The sequence below is a fragment of the Chaetodon auriga genome, chromosome 10 (genome assembly GCF_051107435.1).
Source record: "Chaetodon auriga isolate fChaAug3 chromosome 10, fChaAug3.hap1, whole genome shotgun sequence".
NCBI lineage: Eukaryota > Metazoa > Chordata > Actinopteri > Chaetodontiformes > Chaetodontidae > Chaetodon > Chaetodon auriga.
In genome coordinates this window covers 8,920,792-8,943,246 of record NC_135083.1, presented here as the reverse complement: position 1 = coordinate 8,943,246, position 22,455 = coordinate 8,920,792, and the positions used below count along the sequence as shown (strand labels likewise).

The following is a 22,455-nucleotide window of genomic DNA, read 5'->3' as shown; positions in this document are numbered from 1 at the left end:
TCATCGTGCAGCATCAGAACATTAAAGGCCTACTTTACCTTACTCAAGATTTGTTTAATAGGAGTTGTTATCAGTAGGTATTTAGCAAACGGTGAGGCTACACAGCCGGCCTAATGATCTCTAGTACAGTGACTTTGTGGCACTGTAACTTTCTCTTCTGTAACTACCCCATCCCATAACCCTCTTACAGTCCCTCTTCCTTTTTCCAGGAGATTTCAAAACTTCCTGTCAGTGTCCCTAAACCCATAATAGATGTGTGTATCTTCCCTTGTCTGGGATGCGTGATTCACTGTCCCTGAAACACAGCACCACCTAATCTTGAAGAGCAGATAAAGCTAATTAGGGGAAAGAGACATCAATCACGGCCGGAGGGCTCGTTGTATGTCTTGTACATACCGAGAGTGGCTTCTCAGCCACTGGGTGTGCTTTAAAGCCTGATTCAATCACACACACATAGCTATTATTATGAGTTATGTCAGGAGGAACATCTTTGACTCCGTGATGAGAAAGCTGTGTCGAATGTTGATTCTTTTGGGACTAACCAGCTATCATTATTTTCACCAAACACGGAGCGAGGGACTAAAATTAGTGCAGAAATCAGTGTCTTTTGTTGAAATGACCTTCGACAGTATAACTCATCTCAGAGACCAGAAAACTGGCGAGAAGCCCTGTTTGGATGTGCAACATGCATTAATATAGCTGTCACAGAGACACACACACCCTTTCCGATGATTACAGAAGGTCCAGGAGGTTCACTGAACTCTGAGTAGGGCAAGAAGAAAATCTCTTACATAGCTTGAAGTAGAGCTTATTAAAAAGAAAATGATCTTAACTCGTTTTTAATAAAATCTTTATACTTAAATTGGTTCACATTAATAAGAATTATGTGCTTCCTCTATGTTTTTAGGACTGTTCTGCTGGTGCAACATTGAAAGAACACCCAAATGTTCAGGGTGTAGGACTGCTTTCATCCTGTAGGTGGCAGTGTAACTCTTTCTATTTCACAATCTACAGTCGATGGAGCACAACCTCAGAGCTTATGAGACCTTACACATCAATATAAGACGACTACAATACTTTTATTTCAGAAATCAAGCACTACATTATCATTGGTTTTATTAGCCTTCATTAAATGTGTCTGTGCGTCAAACAGGCGTGTGTCGATGGGTGACGCTCATGTTGAGCTCACTCACAAGGTGTGAACAGGTATGTAAATGGGCATGGATATTTACTGTGTGACATGCCCTGACAAGAATAGATTATATAGTTTAACAGCTTCACTGAGGAATAATGTTGACTATATAGGAAAGATCTGGTGCATAATCAAACAAGTATGCCAAGTGAGAATTAGCGGGGAATGATTGTGAAACAAAAACACGAGTAATATTCCTCTTAATAAATAAAATTAGCCGATAAAGTGTTTTTTAATATTTTACTAAAATACTTTGTAGCTTGTGAATCTAGCATAACAAATATGATACATCCATCTATAATGTGTCTGATACAAAAAAAACTCACCGTATCGAGCTATATAAAATTCTATAATATAAAATACTTCAAAGACAAAACAAAAACAGCAGAGCAGGGTCAAAGAGATATAGTTGACTGGGAACTGTAATGGGAACTCGTACAAAACAATTCCCTCTGCTTTCATCACAGTGTTATCAACTTGCATGCCATCTGATAACACAAAACTGGGATACAAGTCTCTCAGTATGAAAAAAAAAAAAAAGAAGAAGATTGAGGTTGCCTGTTATCATTTTTATGCTTTACTCACATCTGGTTAAGATAATCAAAATAATGGCAAATTGCTTCATTCTGGTGGTATAATAAATATCTTTCTCCAAACTTATTATTCTAGGGTTTAGATTTTAATGGGTTTTTGCAGATGTGGAATGTGTTTTCAGTGGGTATTCTGAGCCATGGAAATTAATGACATGTACTGTATATTTGCAATTCAAGTGAAAAATAAAGAAAAGATAATTTGACATTGTGGGATTTTCATGCAATTGCAGTGAAAACAGAAACTGGCACAAAGCAACAGTTTCTCTCTGAACATTCCACTATTCTTACAGCAATGTTTTAATATGAACTTCAACTGGACATAAGCAAGATTAACTACCCAAACCATTGGTGACAAACAGTGGTATACTTTATGGCATTGTTAAATAATGATATGAAAAGTCCTCATCAGCGGAATTAAGGTCCAAAGTGGCCACAGCACATCTCTAACAGTTAGAGTGAGCTGGCTGTGATGAAGACGTAGATCCTGGCGTGGAAAGTGGTAAACGTCCCCTGTCTCCAGAGCTTCATCTCCACATTGATTAAGAAATCCCTCGGACCCTCAACCTGTCGGTGCAAGTACACGGCACCCGTGTAGGCATTCAGCTTCCGGGTGCTGAAGTAGTTTTCCTCGTTTCCCTGCGTGATGCTGACGATAACATTGTCTCCAGAATAGGCGGGGGACGGTCCGATGCGGAAGATCTGTGCAGGGATGACAATGTTGGACTGGAAGCTGAGGTAGTAGTAGGTGATTCTCAGAGGGGAGTTTTGACACTCCAGATAGTTGGGACAGCTGATCCGCTCACAGCGCCTACAAGGGGCACAGGGAAGGTAAGGCGACTTTATTTGCATAGTACTTCTCAGCAACGGGGTAATTCGAGGTTCTTCACATAAGACAGAAAAGGGAATTTATTGAAATGAAATAATTAGATTATTATCCAACTTCATATGAATAACAACATCATAACAGAACAGTATGCATCATATTGAATACTGGTATGGGTTTTAAACTGATTTTATCACTCACGTGTCAGATACTTTGCGGTAGTTTGGTGGACAGTTGAGAGAAAGGCAGCGGTACCCTCCTTGGATGTTGTAGCAGGTCTCAGCTAGAGAGCAGTTATGGGCACCTGTGGTACACTCATCAATATCTGAAATACACAGTTAATACACAAAGGCTGGTTTAGTGCCTGCAGCAGAGGAAATGTGTGTTAGTCACGGGACAGTTGAACTTTGAAGAAAATCTTCATTGCAGAAACATGTAAGACTAAAACTCGTCCTTGTGTGTGCGGAGGGACTGTTCAAGTAAAAAATTCAAATTAGCGAGACAAGGTTTTTAGTCCAATAAAGTTTTATAGCCTGTGTAATTACTGAGCCACTATAAAAGTACCAATTATATTTATCTGAGCATAACCATTACTATACACGCTGTAGACTTAAATGAGTTCAGAGGCATTTTTAAAATCTACTTCTGAGCAGAAGTCTTGCATTTGTAATGAAGCAGTGAGTGCATGCACTTTGTTGTTTTTGCTTTTTTAGAGGAGGGAATTCACCTCTGCAAGAGCGTCCATTTGGAGACATGGTGTATCCATACTCAGGACAAGTGCACTGGTAACTGCCAGGAACGTTCACACACTTGTAGGTACACAGATGGCCGATGCTCTGGGAACACTCATCGATGTCTGGACGACATGGGGGTAGTAAATCATGTGAAACTGATTCATAAACCTGTCCAAACATAGGTTTGGTATAAATATGGGATTTGTGATGTGTAATAGAGCGTGCCCCACCTTCACAGGTGTGCCCATCCTCCCTGAGGTAGTAGCCCTTTCTGCAGTAGCACTGGTAAGAACCATAGATGTTGGCACACTCCTGACTGCATGGGCTGGCCAAGCACTCATTCACATCTGGAGATTAGAGGTTAGAGCTCATTACTGTCACAATTCACTTGATCAAAGGATTTTCGATGTTTTTATCCTAACATATAAACAAGATGTTGTTATTAAGCCAATTATGTTTTTACTGGTTTCTGCTTGCAGGCATGGCATGATGTGGAGTATAATACACTATGTCTAAGTACCGTCTCTCTTTAACAATATGCTGTGCACTGGCCAGCTTTAATATCAGCTCAGTCTAGGAATCTGTGCCGTTCACGCACACACACACACACACACACACACACACACAAGCTTGGTACACCAACAAACACATGCATACACAGACAGGCATATTTTCACGTGTAGATTCACAAAAAAAATACAACTGCATGCACCAACATGCACCCATGGATGCACACACTCTTTCACACCCATGCAGGCAGACATTAATACACACGCACCTTCACAGTTCTTGCCATCGCCGGATAAGCGGAAGCCAGAGGTACACAAGCATTCATAGGAGCCCGGGGTGTTCTCGCAGGTCTGGGCACACAAACGGCCTGGGTAGCGCCAGCACTCATTTACATCTGAGGGGAAGAAGCAGCGTCATCATACCTCTGTAAGTGTGTATTGCATTTGTGTGTTTGCACCCATGTGTGCAAGTGCACATGTGCAACCAAGCATGAGCGGGTTTGCTGCCCTGCACGACCCTGTATGTGTGCACGCCTGTGTGTGCCTGTGTGCATGTCAAGTGTGCTGTGAGGGGACCAGCTGCCTGCTGATAGTCTAAACACTTGAACAGAGTCCATTATCATGAGAGTCACAACACTGTGAATCACAAACAGAGGGAGCAGCACCAGCAGCAGCAGCAGGGGTAGAACAGAGTCCTCTTCAGCAGGAGACGTGATCGGCCTGGTGGATACTGCAAGAGCCAGCAGCAGAGCCGGGGAAACAGCAGCAGCTCTCCCACCACAGAATAATAAACAGGAGAAGCAGGGGAGGCAGGCAAAGAGGAGGAGGCAGACAAAGAAGATGGGTGGCTGTACAGTACATAGAGCATAAGAGCGAAAGAGTGAGTTTACTTCTTGTTCATGACGATGTGTACGATGTCCAACATACCGACACACAACCTCCTGAATGAGTCATACTGATAGCCTGTCTGGCATTCACAACGATAGGATCCAGGCAGATTGTGGCACAGCTGGCCCTCTCCACATCGGTGCAGACTGCTCTGACACTCGTCCACATCTACAAGGCACACATGAATGGTAAAGAGATGGAAAACTCAATAAAATGACAATAACACTCGGCTGCTGCCACTTCATGAATGCATGTGATCTGTTGTTATTACCATCTCTTTAGCGTGAGACATTTCAGTCCGAAATTCTTTATGTCAAATCATCAGATTACACAGTCTTAAAGTGCAACAATTACAAATCATACCAATACATCTGGATCCATCAGGACTTGCATGATAGCCACGGCTACATATTATCTTCCTCTGACACGTGTAGGATCCCACTGTGTTGATGCAGTTAAATCCCGGGCTACATGGCTGGGCCAAAGCGCCACACTCATCAATGTCTGTTACAGAGATAGATGGAGAGAGATGAAGATAAAGAGAGACGGAAGAAGACGGAAGACCCAAAGGCACAAAGGCAGAACATGAGAGACCGGAGGGCAGCTCTTTAGCCACACTGTGGAATCAAAGCAAACACACATCACACAGTTACACTCCCTTGGATAACTTTGTTGTATGTGTGTGTGTCTGACATTTTCTCAATTTTCTCATTTCTCAGAGCATTTCTTTTACGCTTCTCCTACAGGGGCGTCGGCTGCCTCGACATGCCCCAGTTCCTGCCCCTGGGGGCTAATTCCACAGCATCAGTTTGTACTGGAGGAGGACAGAGGATTGGCTTTTATCCACCCCTCTGCAGCCCCTAACAGCAACCTCTCTGATCTCCTGTCTGTGTGGCATTTAACCCCTCTGTCACTGCAGCCAGGCTGATTCACCTGCATGGCTTAAAACTGTGCATCTACACGTACGATGATTCACCGGTGGGGAAATTTTGTGTTTGCCCTATTTCAGTCATTTGTGCAAGATTGGGAATCTCTAAAAACAAAAACAATACTGACTGTTATGCAAAACAAAGCTGAAGACCTTTTAACTCTTTACACACTGACACATATTCATACTGAATGAATTGTTGTTCATTGCTAATAAACACTTTATCAGTTTATTCCCACTGCTAGCACAATTAAAACTAGAAAAAAAAACAACCTCACTCTCATGCACATTAGCAATCAAATTGTCATCTTAGAAAGAAGGTGATTTCACTTACCTATACAGTTGCCCGCTGCATCCTGATTAAAGCCCACAGGACATCGAGGTTTTGGGTTGCACCTGAACGAACCCACAGTATTCACACACTCAAAGCCGAGTCCACAGTTATGGCTCTGCTGCACACACTCGTTGATATCTGGAGAAGATGAATGCATGAGCTAATGAGGACTGAAGAAATGATTGATTGCAAATGAAGCACAAATCAAACATTATTAGTTTCAGTCTAATAATCCACTACATGTGTTAACTACAGTCCATGCTGCAACACATGCAAGTAATGCCAAGTTTCATCACTGGATGGCACTGTGGTTAAATGGCAGATTGTACAGGCACTCACTTCTGATGCATTTCATCTATCATAACGCTCTCCTTGTCAATACTCCAGAGGTTAATCAAGAGCAAAAGAACTGTATTGCAATTTAGAAATCTCATCAATACTAATCACACATTGCAACCAGAATGGCCTGAATGACAATTTAATATTTCAACCAGAAGAATTTATCTAATTAGATAAAAACCAGCAGAAGTCACATGCAGTAGTCTTCTTGTGCAGTGTGTGAATGAACATTGGGCTATATTCCCCCAGAGTCCTCTAACACCTGTCTACTAAGGGATTTACCTCCTGTCAATCAACCCGCCACATCTGTTGTGGTAGTGTGAACCAAAGCTGGAGGGAAATCACCATCTCAAAAAGAACACAAAATGTGGTGTGTGTTTGTGTGTGTGTGTGTGTGTGCGTGCGTGCGTGTGTGCATAATGCATGAATGCCTTCAGTTTTTTTCAGGCTTGCAGGATTTCACCTCTCTAATTGCTGTATAGAGGCCTAAACCTGCTCTGGCAGGCAGCCATGCTGATATAGGGTAGGTCTCTAAACAGCAGATAGTGATTGAGCATCTTGCTCCTGACACAAGCCTGGCAGAGGCTGCGGGAGCTGAGTGAGCCTGACACCAACAGAGACAGAGGGGGAAAAGCCAGGAAGCAGAATAAATGTGTGAGGGATTGGCAGTGACCTCCCAGCGAAGGCAACGGGCTCAAGGAACCCACAAAAGTCAAGTAGTCCTCTGTATGTGACAGTTTAACCTCTTGAATCCTTGTTTTCCCCTTTTTTTTCCCACTCCCTGTATTTTCATGCTTATAGCAGCAATGCTGTGGCTCTATAAAGGACAGTGCTGATCTGTTGTTCAGACAGCTGGTCCACCATTTCAGTCCAGACAGAAATATCTCAGGAACCATCAGCTGAATTGCTCTGAAATTGCAGGGATTCATGATTCCTAGACGATGAATCCTCATGACTTTGATGATTCCCTGACTTTTCCTCTAGCACCACCATGAGGTGGAGATTTGTGGTTTTGAGTCAAATAGCTCTACAACTGTTAGATGGATTGCCAAGAAATTCAGTACAGAGGTTCATGTCCCCTGCTGGATGAATTGCAATAATTTTGGAAATTGTCTGACCTTCCATCATTTAGTCAAATATTTAATTTGTCCACTGCTTTAGTTTATGACCAAACACCTGCAAAACTAATGACATTCCCAGCAGCCTCAGCTGTACTTTGTGTTTGCTAATTAGCAAATGCTAGCATGCTAACAACCAACACTACGATAGTAAACATTATACCTGCTTAATATCAGCAGGTCAGTATTGTGATTGTGAGCATGGCACAAAATGTGTCAATCTGGTGCAAAGTATTAAAGCTCGTTGAACACAGTGGGTTAGGAAGACAGTAAATATTGATGAATAATATTTCACAATTAATTCATGGTCTTTACTGAGTCATTCTCTTTATAGAAGCGAGCAGAAAATAATTCAGTTTCTCCCTGTGTGGTGCCTCATTTGTGAGAGCAGGCAAAAGGAACGCTTCATTACAGTCTCTTAGTAAGTCATGAATAGGGAATAGGTAGCGCTGCACAAGGCTGTTTTTTCACTCCACAATTATGCTGAAGGCCTGATATTGAAGCTGTTTGGACGCTTAACGTTAAACGTACTTTCCTGTTAAATGCTCATCTTGCCTGATTGAACATTTTTTAAGTTCACAAGCAGCTGCAGATTAGCTGGGTCTCCTTACCTACACAAACCCAGCTGCAGGGCCAAACAGCACTTACAGCACATCTAAAAGTCATCTTAGGGGTCCTTCTTCCTGAACGCTGCTGCTGCTTTATGAGTGGGACTTCTGCACAGGCACAATTTATGGTGCATGGAAATAATGAGACGTGTTGGGAGGTTTACTATTGCATCTCAAAGCTTGACGCCACCCACTAAGACAAGCAACGGAGATCTTAACACTGGGAGTTAACAGTAAGCGAATTCTTTGGAGTAATATTTCTTATTATTCCCCCTCTGTGTCTGTGCGCTCACAAGTGAAAGTACATAATTTGAAGAATTAAAAAAAAAAAAATCTCATTTTCAATACTTACTCTCAAGGGTGGTTAAGGGAATTGTTTCCCGAACAATGCGCTTTCCTTACATTGTGAACATGCAGTTCTACACACACTTTCCTGCTGGTATTTACAACAAATTCGCTGTGGGTGGAAGTCAATACTTTGATGCTGATAAGGTGTGGTGTACCTTCACAAATGTCATTGTTGATCTGGTGTCCCGGGGGACAGGTGATCAGTCTCCGACAGACATAACTCCCTGCGGTATTCACGCAGCGCTCGTTCAACTGGCAGGTGTGTGCAGACAAACACTCATTTGCGTCTGGATGGAGAAAAAGAATGAACGACATATGTGTGACGAAAGACAATAAATAATGAAAAGTGCACAGTAGTGGAGGCTGGATGAATAGGTTTAGAAGGAGATGTACAAAAATACTGAGGTCTGTGTGTCAGTCAGCAGTTAGAGGCAGATTAAAGAGACAGGTCGGACCCTCCTCTGGGAGAGAGATTACAGGCGAGGCCACTGAGCATAACATACAATGAGAAATTTGTCACCATCCTGAGCCGCTCTCTGTGACACAGTTGGCTGCTGTCAAGCAGGAGAGAGAGCAGTGGTTATGGCTTAACTTAAAGATATATCCCCTGGGAGACAGCTTGGACACACTGAGCAGCAGCTGATCAGCCTCATGATAACAGACATAGTCCACCAGCATTCTGGGTGGAATAAAGGGCGTACATGGGATGCAGTTATCGAGATGTATTGTGATAATGCATGGATAGTTGGGATGATCCCTCTGGTAGAGACCCAGTTCAGGAACAAGATGAAAAGAACATCTCCCTTTTATATATATATTTTTTTGCCTGCATCACGGTGTGTTGCAGAGAGTGAAGGGGATTATGGCTGTATCTCCTCTGCAAATCTAGAGGCACTGATTAGAGAAAAAGACAAATCAGTTGCAGACAGCCTTTACCAAGAAACTCTCCTCAACTGGAACAAAACACATCTGGCTAAATGAAAAATCTGAAACCAGGGCTTAAATTTTTGAGCCATTTTTCAGATCCATGGTTGCAAAAAATTTCCACACGCTACTGTGGTGTGACTCAGTTTTAGTTGCTTACCCTCACAGGAGCGCCCATCAGTCATAAGGGAGAATCCTGGGAAGCAGGAGCATTGTGGCCTTCCGCCCACTGAGGTGCAGTGTTGCTCACATGGGTTGTTTCCTGAAAATAGTACCATATAGTGAGGACAAATGAAACATATTGCACTACTGCTTCAAACAACAGTATTTAGGGTGAAACAGAGGAGAGCTTTGTGGCTCTGGGCGGGAGACAAGAGCACTATTTACTGTATTGCCGTTCGCTCATTTCCTTTTTCCAGGTTGATCCCTGACCTGGTCATATTGTATTTCCTACTTCTGGCCTACAGTGTTGCAAACCTCCACCCTGGTGTCATGGAAACCAAACAAGAGAAACAAAAAGTGACCTTGCACAGATTATAAGATGGAGAACTCGTGAGAATGAGTGGCTGATGCTGAAAACAAACTAACCTTTGATACCATCGCACTGCTTGTGTTTGACATTTGCAGCACAATTACATTTCATGGAAAGGGTGAGTTTGAAATAACAACATGTCAATCTATAGCAGGCTGTGCTGGCTTCTCCTCTGAGCATATTCGACCACATCGAGATGCTCGTTCCAGCCCCTGATTAAGACGAAAGGATGAATGAAAGTGCTCATTGCGGGCTGTCAGGCCTGCAGCTCCCTCTCATCTCATTAAGCTGCATGTTTCTAACCTTCACAGGGGTTGAGTGGGACGGGGCTCTCGGTGGGAGGCGGAAGCGGTGAAGTGGGCTCTGCTCCTGCTCTGTCATCCTCCTTCAGTCTGTTCTCCTCGTCCACCGTCTCTGCAGAAACATGAATAATCTCATCAGAGGATCGACGCACTGTAATCAAGAATTCCACCTCTCCATCTACTGCGGTCTTAGTTAGAGGCTTAAACCTTGTGCAATTCCTGCATCTTCATCCAACGCTATGAGGCTAGTGGCTACAGATGAAAGTTGTAACAGCAGTGAAGGTGAGGCAGGAAAAAGCACTGCCTGCAGACAAACACTTGGTTTTATTAGTGAGCCCCATCCCTCACTGTAATTTGCTGGGAGCTCTGGCATTAGTATCCTGTTGAGACAGGCTCGTGTTGGTGAAAGCCACTGTTGATTAAAGTCTGGTACACTGAAGCAGAAACGTCACACAGCGTTACCTGAAAACACGTCTAAAGCGTACATCTGAGGAGACCTTCGGTTTGTGCAAAGAGTGATTTCCAAACGGTGAAAAGCTGAAGAGCTTTTTGAGCAGAGATGTGATTAGTTAAGCATTGCTGTCAGTCCAGGAAAGGGATGTTAGTGTGTGATTAAAATAACTATTATTAGGCAGTATCAGTGCTTGCAGACAGGAAGGAACTCAGGAAAGAGACCAGGAAAATAATACACTGTGAATGTGTAGACAAATTACAACAAATGGGGTCTTCCTGACAGGAATGCAGACTGTAAATCATATTTCAAAGAGCAAATGGCACAGAGAGTCGCTTTCCCGTTGCCAGCACATCACTGAAAAGGTCGGCTAACACAAAATAAGATTGGTGGTCTTCGCTTTACCTTGTGCACAAGTGAAAGCGTCCTCTTGCATCACGTATCCAGGGAAGCACTCACACCGGAACGAGCCTGGCGTGTTGATACATCTTTGGTGGCAGATGTTGCCCTCATACATCAGGCACTCATCCATGTCCTCCACCTCAACCGGACCCTCCACTGCATTCTCCCCATCCCGCTCCTCCCCAATGGAGAAGGCCTCTTTAGGGTATGGGCTGTCAGATACTGCAGCACATGGAGAGATTGACCGTTGTTCTCATGGGCGATAAAACTGCATAATGGTGTAAAACTGCGTAAGAAGTTGAACTTAGTTTTATCGCTTCCCCTGCAGGAAGGTACTTGTTAAAATCTAATAATGACAGAGGAGACACAATGGCCACAATGGTAAGGAGGATTTCTTGTCTTGTTTGTTTTCATAGGAATGTTTATTTTCGCAGGGATAAATACACAGCATGAGCCACAGCCACATACCACATTATTCATATCCTAAACAAGTCTGCAACGCCCTTCCTTAGATGGGCTCTTAAAAATACACACGCAGCATAACCACATGCACAAAATACATCAATACAAGCTACAATAAAAGAACCGTGTAGATTTAGTGTAGTAAATATAATGCTTGGATTGATGTGTTTTGCTTTGTGTTTGTGTTACTTGAGGATGTCTTGCTGTGTTTCTGATGTTTCCTGTGCAGTGGTGTCTAATCCCGAATGAGACAGGCTGGATGTTTGTCATCACGTGGAAATAAAAATGAATTAACCAACCATAAAAGAAGAAAACATCCTAATGGAAGGCATCTGATCCCCCATGACCACAAGACAGATCATGTTGTTTTAACATGTATTTGAAATGTTTTACCTTGCAGTGGCCAAGCCATATCAGTGCAAGAATACTACCAACAGGATAATGGTTTAAAGAGATTTAATGTAGCGCCATGTGGGCAGACAGGCACTAGATCTCTTAGAATTACAGTACAGGGGTGTTCTGGGCTATTATACTTTGTTCTGAGAGGCCAGTGAGACGTGCCATTTTTCAGCGGGGTTAGGGTATCTTACTGCAATGCTTCCTTTTAACAGCTCATATAAAGAAAATTGATTGTCTTTGGTTTAAATCAGTACTTTTCTCAGCAGTGCACCAGTGTTTATTACATGCCCCGACTCAACAACATCCCCTCTCTTGGCATGGAGCGCACTATGCTTTTGCATTTTGGGGTTAAGTCTTTGTGATGTTTGCTGACAGTACCTTTTTCAGGTGTTGGAGTGGAGGTCAGAGCGGGCCTCTCTCTGACAGAGCGCCGGTCGTCCTGACTCCCAGCTCTGCTCCCCTCCCCCTCGCAGCAGGTTACAAAGACGTGTCTGCAGTGAAAGCCGAGGTGCTGGTGGGCTTCGCAGTGATGCCCCTCACTGCGGAACTGCAGCCCCAGAGAGCAGCAGTCACAGCACTCCTGCAGGTCACACAGTCAGTCTTTACACATGCAGTCATGGCTCATTAAGGTCATTAGAGAAGCTGCTGTACTTGACAAAGTACCTAAAAGCTATGCTCAGTGGTCAAGGTTTTGCGTTTGGCTACGCTAGCAGCACTGCTCTAAAGATGCCAGTCTGACCACTTTGATCATGAGTGAAATATCTTGACCGCTATCAGATTGATTGCTGTAAATTACTGTATCACGGTGTGCGGAGGATTATTGACATTGGTCATCCCCTGATATTTCCTCTAGCGCCACCATGATTGGATGAATTGCTGTGTAATTTCCATGGTGCCCTAAAGATAAATTCTCTTGACTTTGATGATCCTTAGATTCTTATCTCTAGTGCCTCCATCAGGTCAATAAAACTAACACCATTCCAACCATTCTCAGTACTTTTTAGTGAATATTGGCTGCTAACACACCAAAGTAAGATGGTGAACCTGGTAAACACTGCTTGCTGAACATCAGTATGTTAGCATTGGCATTGTGAACATGTTAGCATGCTGAGATTAGCCTTGTGCTCAAAGCACCACTGTTTCAAAATGGCCTTCCAGAGACAGTAGCATGGCTGTAAACTTTTCATCTTGTTGAAGTGAACTTTGGTAGTTACAAGCATGAATTTGGAGCAACTCTCCTCTTGCTCACAGCCTCTCACTCTGCAGCTCTCAGCAAGCTCCACTAAGATTGCATGAGGGCATAGTGAAACATAAAACTGAAGTAATGACCACTATGATGTATTGTGCCTGTGGATGGCATAATATTACTAAATCTGCAGGAGTCCAACAGAAAGGTGATGAAAGCCAATATTTAACAGCTGTACTGCAGCATAGAGTCGACAATGACCCCATGCTGCTCGAGGGCCTCTGTGCAGGTGAGTAAGTATCCTTCAACACACAGGTCAGATGGCCAGTGAGTGGCTTTGGGAATCTGGAAATCTGGACAAGTTACACAGTCACCAGAACTTGACCTCCTATTAACAGCCATAATAGCCCTCATGTCTAGCACTGCCTCTGTTTTAACACATCAATTATCAGTCCGTGTTTCCAATTTCACTGAGGTCAAACAATTCACATCTGACATTTCCAATTGCTGAGGTCTGCTTTGAAGATAGTAAAGCTTTAGGACTGAGGGAATCTTCACTTGTAATTGGCCTGAAATCATTTTCTCTAAATTAAATAAGGTAATTGAATAACAGGGAATTGGCACCACAGCAGTAGTGCTCAGAGGAGATACCTTGAATAGTACTGCTCAAACACTGCAGAAGACTGTTACTGGCTACAGACTAGGACCATCTACACATGTTTCCAATTCTGCTGTGAGGAATGCAGTTATCAATTGCTAATTTGGACTGTATAAGGCTTAATTTGAAATTTACGGTGTCATCAGGTTTGCCTGTGAACTGTGTTTACCCTTTGCCTTGGTATCTGGTCACAAATACTTGCCTTGTAGGAATCGATCCCACATTTATCGCTGGCATTGTCTTGACACATTTCTCCTGCTCGGGCTGCATTAATTCCAGCCAAACACCGACTTTCTCCCAGGGAACCAAGGCAGCACTGTTGTTGGGCAGTCCTGGCAGTGAAAAGCACACAGGAGAAAGAACTGAAGAAGTGTTTGGACTGCAACTGTGGCCTTACGGCAACAATGAGTGGGCAGGCTTTTCTTCCCACGAGTGCTGCGACAGAACTGAAATATGTTTTCAAGTTTCTTTAAATTTCATTAGCAGGAAAAATTTAAATTGAAATCTCAAGTTCATGGGACAATTCAGTGTTTCCAAAGAAAAGTGAGCTGAAATGGGATCAATCTTGCAAAAAAAACTGCCTCATAATAAAAAATATGAGCATTTTTTGGTGTTTATGTCACTACTAATCCAAATTCAAATCCACCTTGCTGATAAGACGAATAAAATATATAAGCAGCCAACTTTTCCAAAAGACTATTTAAGATGATTTATAGTGTGCAGAGCTAAATGACATGAACAGGAGTTTAATAATGGCCTCACCAGCAGATGGAGCGGCTATCTTTTGTGGGTGGCTCCATGCTGTTGCAGTGACCATTAGCCGAAGCCCATCTCTCCCCTGTCTCACAGCAGGTCTTCACCAGCTCCTTGGCAGACACTGTAATGAAACACAAACACCCAGTTCCAGATTTATCCCACTCAGTGCAGCCGGTGTTTCAGAGGAATCACATAAAATGATGGTTGCAGTTCAGCTGGAGGAGGATGGTTAACAGTTAGAATCCCATGAGTGAGATGCTGTAAAATCTGGTTACAGGATATTTGAAGTGGAACTCTTGTCTCAGAAGCTGATTTGGTGACTAAACGCTGAGAATAGCGAGTAGAATCTGTGTTTTTCTTTTCAGACTCCTTGACTCTGCACTCACTTTCATTGGCAGGGAGAAGTATGAAACCCAAGATTCTATAAAATTACCTTCAGAGTAAAATCGTCCTTTTTTTGTTACATCCTGGCTAATAAGAGCTGGAGCAGAGTGAAAGAGCAGCACATAAGCAATTCATTTTAAACTGGGTCAGGGAACAGACAGGAAAAATGTATACGTGTTCCTTCAATAACAGGCCAGTGCATTCCAGCTTTGATTTGTAGCTCCTGCACTACTGTAGAAGACACAACTCATGACACTCATGCCTTCATAGTCAGTCACACCATACAAGACCAAACGTTTGTGAAGCAGGATATACACGAAGTTGAGAGCTTTAACAGAGCATTGAGTGTTTCAACTTTAACTTATCAAATCACTTCAGAACCAGACAGCTGGATTTATGATGATCCGTGATCATAACTATATTTGTTGCTAGAATTTGACCACTGCTTTGTCAAATTAGAGTGATAGACTTTTATGTCAAAATAATGTGCAACTGATTTTACAAGATGATAGAGTAGATACATACTGTGGAACAGATGCGAAGCAATAACAGAAAACAGATTATGAAAACAGTTTGCAGATATGCGATGGCTCTGTGAGGCCGTGCATAGACACTTATTGCTTTGAGCTACAGGTTGATGTCAGCATGCTAACATTCTGATGTTTGGCAGGTAGGTAAGTAGGTTGAGGCTGATGGGGATGTCATTAGCTTTGCAGGTATTTTTTTTCAGTCTGAAGATTATTATGGAAAAAATAAATAAATTCTCCTGATAATGGCATTAGATGAAGTTTAACTGATGTTATTAACATGAATGTCTGTACCAAAGATTTGAGATCCCATTTATTTGTCAAGACATTTCAATAAAAAAAATTTAAATGTGAACTTTGTGGTGGCACAAGAAGTGAAGGATGGATCCTACTGATCAAAGTCAGTGGTATCCATCCCATGGGGATAATGAATCTCTATTCATATATCATCATCATCATTTACTTGCTGAAATATTTCAGTACGGACAAAACTGGTGGGCTAATTGTCCAACAGACACCATAACAGTATAGCCATACCACTCGCATGACTAAAAAAATGATATGAACAACCCTCTAAAAGCTTTAAATCTCTCATAGCAGAGTTTGATAGATGACAGTGGAGGTCACGTAGAGGAAAGATCAAGTAAAAATCAGATCCCAAGCTCATTTCAACTTCCACATCCACTTTATGTTTGTTGAAACACCTCTCCTTGACTTACCTATACATAATAAGACCAAGGCCATGACTCAGAATAGAGCAAGTGACTGCTGCAGTGTGCATAATTTAAAGGTTTAGAAATGAGAAAATCCAAACCTTGAAAGGCACAACGACTGTTTGATACATAACTACAGTATCTGTGCCAGCTGTGCAGTTAAACAAGTCCCTTTGAACCTGAGTGAATGTATATTAAAAGACAGGGAACATAATTATTCATCCTCCTTCTTTTGCCTCCCATTCATTTTCTCCAGGTGGAATCAGTTCACCCACCATGAACATTATACAAATTTGCTCCATATGCTCATGCAGAATGTGGGATGTATGCAGAGTTAAAATACATACAGTTCATGACCGTGTTTGCAGAGGTTTTAGTGGACGAAATGACTCCGGAGTGAGACTTTGTTTCACCAAAATAGCTGCTGGGGCTGAAAACAATGCTAACTGTTTTAGCCAAGCTGTATCTCAGTCTAACCAGGTCTCTTCCTGTCTCTTTGACAGACCTTCTAATCAAGGCTGTATCACAACTTGTTCCATTCAGCTGTGCAATAATTAGCTAAATTGATTTATTGTGCTTACACAACGGAGACTTAAATTACGCACTTGAAAGGTGGCTGAGGAGCATCTCTCTTCCAGGCCTGTCATTATATTTGCCCATTAGACAAGCATTAACACCAGATGCTTTGTTCCTGTCCAAATCCAAAACTGGTGACATCACGCCCTCTGAAAATATGAAGCTAGAATAACAACCAAAAGGGGCAACTCTCGACATGTCTGGAGGTGTCATAAAGCAGCGAGCTGCCACTAATCAAGGCTCATGTGTCTTTACTTTTGTGAACTTGGCAGTGATTTACAATACAGGTGGGCTGGAGAGAACAGGACCAACAATGTGGATAACAGCACATACCGAGTGTCCGTGACATACAAACTCATGTGGTCTAACATGTCTGATGATTGATGCTGAAAGCTTAAAAGCATGTGTGGGTTTGTGTGTGTGTGTGTGTGCAGGCCTGTGTGACGCTTGGGAGGGAGTGACACAATGTTCTTCTCACCTCCAACATGACTGCTTGCAGAGATAGTGTCTTTTGAAGCACGTAATCACTGTCCAAGAGCAGCTGGCTGTGACATAACAGGGAGGACTGCTGTCACCATGACTTCATTTCCAAAACGGCAAATTCAGATTCCAATTATTGACAACTAATGTCTTAATCTCTCGGAGACTGCGAGCCAGCAAACATGTGATCCATCTTTTTGTAGTCTTAATCGGGGTTATGGTTAGTTGATGCGAGCCTAGAGGGCTTGACTCAGTCTTTGATGGTTTCACAACCTCCGATCCAATTACACCTCCTTGTGGTTAAATATCCTGAATGAAACACTAAAATACACACTGCCAAGTTTTCTCTTTAGTGGTGCATTGAATTATTGCGACTTACAGTGTGTGTTTCCAAAAGATGCCATATCCTTGATACACCCATCAGCATTAGACATTCTGTTTGCATATCAAACTGGTAAAGTGTATTCCCCTGCATGCCTCTGACCAAATAGTCTCCAGTCTTGTAATCTGAACCTGTTTCCCATTCCCTTATTAAGCCTTACATATTCCAAGGTGTGTTCACAAACCAGACTACAGGAAATTTGCTCATTTCTGGCCAGAGGAAATCCGTCCAAATCCTGATTTTGGACGTGATGGCTGAAAATAAAACTGAGGAATAATATTACCTAATTGGCTGCTGTTCAAGTCCCATTAGAAATAACTATTTTCTGCATTAGAAATCCTTACATTAGTGACACATAAATAGAAATGTTCCAGATTCCATATGAAAGATCTACTGTATTTCATATTTGGAGGAAATTAAAATCTTGTATCGTAAGTCTGAAAACATCTGTATACAGCTGCACTGCATGTTAATGGCAGCAATGCACATTCGTGCAAGAAGCAGATCTGTTATTGTGTTAAAATATATCACCAATCTCTCTCTACCTATACAGTGGGTCTCTTTTATGAGTGGTTTCCTGGTTCTGGAGCAGATGGTTTTTTATTTATAAGCATGGGTGACATGTGGATCGGGCGGTTTTTCAGTAAGGACACGTTGTGGATGGGAGATAGGCCAAAATTCCTGGAAGTGACCTGGAAGGCACCCTAGATTGGCCAGAGTGACATATCTTCTTCAAACTGATCTTCACAGTAGTGGTACACTGGGAATGAACTCTCACATGACCAGCTCTGGAATTCACCCTCCTTTTCATCCTAAGGAAAATTATACATCTGCTCAGTCCACTCCCATATGCAGCATGTTGTGACAGTGCTGTTGATGAAAACAAGCACTTCCTCAGTGATTTCACCTCACCTCAGATGATGTTTTTGCTTCATGAACTCATCCGTGTGTCGCAGATTCTAGTTTAGTTCAATATTACGGTTTGGTGCTCTGTAAAGTAGGAAGGAAAGTTACTGAGAGGACAACGTGTGGAGCTGTGCTTCAGACGAGGTGATTGCAGAGAAGACTGGGAAGCCAGCAGCCTCACGGGAGACGGGTAATCACACGGGCTCATGAGGGAGCAGTGAGTAGCGTCTGGCAATCAAGCCACAACAGTGGTCTCATTCATCACATGGGCATTATGCCGCTCGCAGGTACAACCCCCAAGAAATCCTATACCAGGTCCAGCCCAGCATCAGAAAGCCTAAACAATCCCATCCCCCTTCCGAGCACACACTGTGTCTGGTTGGAAAGAGAGAGGGCAAATGGCAGGAATTATTGACTGAAAGAAAAAACATTTATTTTGGGCCCTGTTCCACTGCAAAGGCAGTCCATTTCTGTTGAGTGAAAAATGCTTGTGTTCTTGTTATTCATGCTTTATTTTTTCCTCTCCAAATAACTCTGCTAATGGCATTGATAACACGCATTAGTCAAGACCCTTATCAGATGGCTTTTTCCTGTACTTTAACATGTCACCACTCTGGAAATCTTCCCGTAGTCCAATGACCTTCAACAGTGAACCCTCACGGTGTCACTCAACCAGTTAGTTTGAGCTGCTTATCCCGGGAGAAAAAAACTTCATACTTCAACTCAAAGCCTCTTCCATGAAGCCATAATTCACAGCTGAAAAGCTGGATTTTATCCTAAAGCACTCACGGACAGTGTGGAAAACTTCTGAGGACGTCTGTCAAAGCAAATATCTGTTTTTTTTCCCCCTGAGAATAGCTTCTATATTGGCTCACAGACGCTCACACTCAGTTTCACATGTTTTACCCAGACTTCAAAAAAATGTGTCCGGGCAAACAGCAGCACATCGTACATTTCTAACCTGTATTCTCCCACTTAGTGCTGGTAAAGGTACCTCTGGAGTTCACTCCCAGAGACGTCTCACACATGCATTCAGCATAGACTATACATACCTACGGAGGCCAAGTGCTGAAAGGAAAGAAAAGTCCTGACAGGTCTCAACAAACATCATAGTCCTGTAAAGCAGGTTAACTACACACCTCCAGATTGTGGTTAGCTGGACGAAACACCACCAATGAGAAAGACTTCTCAGAATCCTGAACCAATAAGTAAGCCAGTCACTAAAGTGGTTACACAGATGAAATGACAAGGTTAATACACTTCGCTCATTTATAATTTAGCTCACTCACTTCATAGTGAAGTCTTACAATATAGTGAAACTACACTGTGCCATAAAGCCATTAAGTGCAGGGAAATTAGAATCTAATTAGGTTTTCCTTGGCAGGAAGTTTATTCATCATTAACACATATGGAACTGCATAAAATTGCATTATTCATTAAAGCTAAAGCATCTGGATTATTATGTGGCATTACATGAAATTAACTGTAAGGGAAAATGTGTTGTATATGTGTAACCTAACATCATATAAGACGTGATGTTTTCCAGTGCTGTGTAACTCATCATCTGGACGTCCTTGTAATCATTTTATCATGTGCTTTGTCTCTCTGTGCCTGTAGTAAATTGGCCTATATGGCCTGAAGAGGGCTGATCTGTTTGAGAACAAGCTGATAATCACACGAAGGACACGGGCAGGAGGCACAACCCCAGTACTCCCACCGAAGCAAAGTAGGGAGAGAAATTTCAATTTCAGCTGCTCTTACAGGGTTTATCAGATACATTAGCAGCATAAGAATGAAAATACGGCATCAGGCTGATTATTACTCACTATTTATAATCCTCTTGAGAAATAAATACAGCACTCTCTCAACTTGAATGCATGAGTACATACTTAGTATGGTTCTTTTGTCTTCTGAGTAAGGTAGATAAATGCTATCTTGGGAAAACAGCCCTTCCATGGACAATTGTTTTTCCTGGACCACTGCCAGCTTGAATAGAGTGATTATGAATTCCTCCTCAAAAGACAGGATGTGAGAGAAGGAAAGGGAACATGTCTTATGAAAAACTAACAACCCAACATCGTCATTAGTCGCCTATAAATCATCACGCTGTGTTGTATTGTGATGTAGGTACTGAATGAATTAAAAGATTTCCGTTTTCTTTTAAGATGAACTGATTTCAATGACTTAATTCAACAGGTGGAGTTTGGATACTGTTGATCGCAAAAGGTCAAGATTGTTTAAAATCCTTAAAAAGATGCTAACTTACCCTCGGTGTCTCCCTCCAAATCCTGAGACTGGTAGTTGTGGAGGGTTTGGGGTTGTCTTTGAGGCTGCTCTCCATCCTCCCTCATCCTTACTGGAGGCTTGCTGGTGGGACTGAACTGTATTGTGGGGTATGAGCCCTGCTCTTCTTCACCGACTGGCTGCCTACGCTCCACTGATGCTTTTTCCTGTTCCCTATGGCCAACAGAACGGGAGCCGCCATGACTCCCCGTGCGACTGCCCTGACCATGTTTATGATGGCCGAAGTGCCTGGACCCCTTGTTTGCACGGGTGGTGTATGCTGTGTCTTTTAAAGTGTCCGGCACCACCCTGATTCTCTCACTGTTATGTCTAATGTCCCTTTCGCTGTTTTCCTGTTGCGGCCTGTGGGTCTCCGTGGTCACCCTCTGTGTCGCTGTTAGCGACGTTGATGTTTCGCTCTGAGTCCCTGCAGTGGTTGGATCCATGTTATGTGTGACCTCAGCCTCTCTGCTCCGCTCTGGATCAGGGCTTTTATGTGTCTTCCTCAGCTCATGTCTCCTGTCATCATGGGAGTTAAAGGAAGTGGAGCTTGACTCTGGGTAAGTTGGTGGTACTGTAGTAGATTCCAGTGGTTGGGCCAGCTTTTGGATACTGGAAGACGTCGGCCCTGCCAGGGTATAGTCATGATCCTCGGTGCCAAAACTGGGTGGGTCCTGCTTATACAGTGGGAGAGTGTTTCCCAGTGCTAGCTTGGAAAATGGGTTTGCAGGACTCATTTGTTGGCTGTCATGGGGACTGCTAACGTCTCTCAAAGGGTTGTTGTTAGTGGTTGTAACCCACATGGGCTTATTAGAGCTATGACGGTCACACCCGGGGATAGGTGAACACATTAACCTTCCACCTTCATTTGGACAGTGGCACACCCGACAGCGGTCCATCTGAAAGGAGTGTCCTGCCTCATATTTCTTGTTGTCATGTGTACAGCCAATTCGCCCACATTGAGGACATCCATCTGCAGGTTGCACAATATCGATGCAGTTGGGGGGAATTTCAGGGCATGGAATAAAATGACAGCTTATCTTCCCCCCTCCCCGGGGACAGGAGCATTCAGTGCTTCCGAAATCCACAAAGTAAGATTCCCCCTCTGGGACTTTCCCTTCCTGGAAACCGACTTGGATGCAGTCGTAGTACTGGTAGCCCTCACAGGTGCAGCCCCTTCGTGTGCAGGTGGGACAGCAGGCACCCTGTTCTAAACTTGTTTCGATGCAGTTCTGAGGAACAGGACAGTCCACACCTGTGCAGTCTTTCTGGCTTAGACAGGTGTCCATGCACAGAATCATCCAGCATATAAACAATGTTGCCCTCTGAATGTTCATTTTGCATTAAAAAAATATAAAAATTTTTTTTAAATACTTAAAGTCCGTTCTCCAAAGTAGGCGTCTCTTCGGGCGTGATTTTATTCCAGATCAGAGGGGACTTGTGTCTTTTTAGCCTGTGAAAGTAAACAGTGGTTAATGACATATTACACAAAAAGTTGTCTGGCACTCAGCTTGATAACAATCAGTGTCCTGTTATTTTTGGTTTGCTTTCACAGTTATTATCAAAAACACATGTTTTGATTTAATGACTTGTCTGCTTTAATTTGACCTCCTGCCAAGTATACATTTTTCCATGCCTACTCTTTTGGCACCACTGGAGATGAAAGCTGTGGTTTATGTTTGATTGTGCTTGAAAAATTGGCCAAAGGTTGACTGAAG

The 22,455-nt window shown here is 42.9% G+C and overlaps 1 protein-coding gene across 1 annotated transcript; it reads right to left on the bottom strand.

Moving 5' to 3' along the window:
• Positions 1-1,060: 1,060 nt before the first annotated feature.
• Positions 1,061-22,151, bottom strand: LOC143327693 (fibulin-2-like). The gene is made up of 16 exons (XM_076742178.1): positions 20,721-22,151; positions 14,493-14,607; positions 13,933-14,062; positions 12,265-12,466; positions 11,029-11,247; positions 10,174-10,284; positions 9,499-9,600; positions 8,570-8,701; positions 6,002-6,139; positions 5,103-5,243; positions 4,779-4,907; positions 4,121-4,246; positions 3,573-3,689; positions 3,336-3,464; positions 2,810-2,933; positions 1,061-2,593 (listed from the first exon to the last, which is right to left on the bottom strand). Exons 1-16 carry the CDS (start codon positions 22,072-22,074, stop codon positions 2,236-2,238), a joined length of 3,627 nt encoding a protein of 1,208 aa, XP_076598293.1. The 5' UTR covers positions 22,075-22,151; the 3' UTR covers positions 1,061-2,235.
• Between the last annotated feature and the right edge of the window lie 304 nt (positions 22,152-22,455).

Bases quoted from the DNA above. Each gene is read 5' to 3' on its own strand.
- LOC143327693 (XM_076742178.1), bottom strand. From the start codon at position 22,074: ATGAACATTCAGAGGGCAACATTGTTTATATGCTGGATGATTCTGTGC. The intron at 14,608-20,720 runs GTAAGTTAGCAT...GTTTCATTACAG, and splicing joins TTTGGAGGGAGACACCGAGG to TGTCTGCCAAGGAGCTGGTG. The intron at 12,467-13,932 runs GCAAGTATTTGT...TGTGACCTGCAG, and splicing joins GTGGGATCGATTCCTACAAG to GAGTGCTGTGACTGCTGCTC.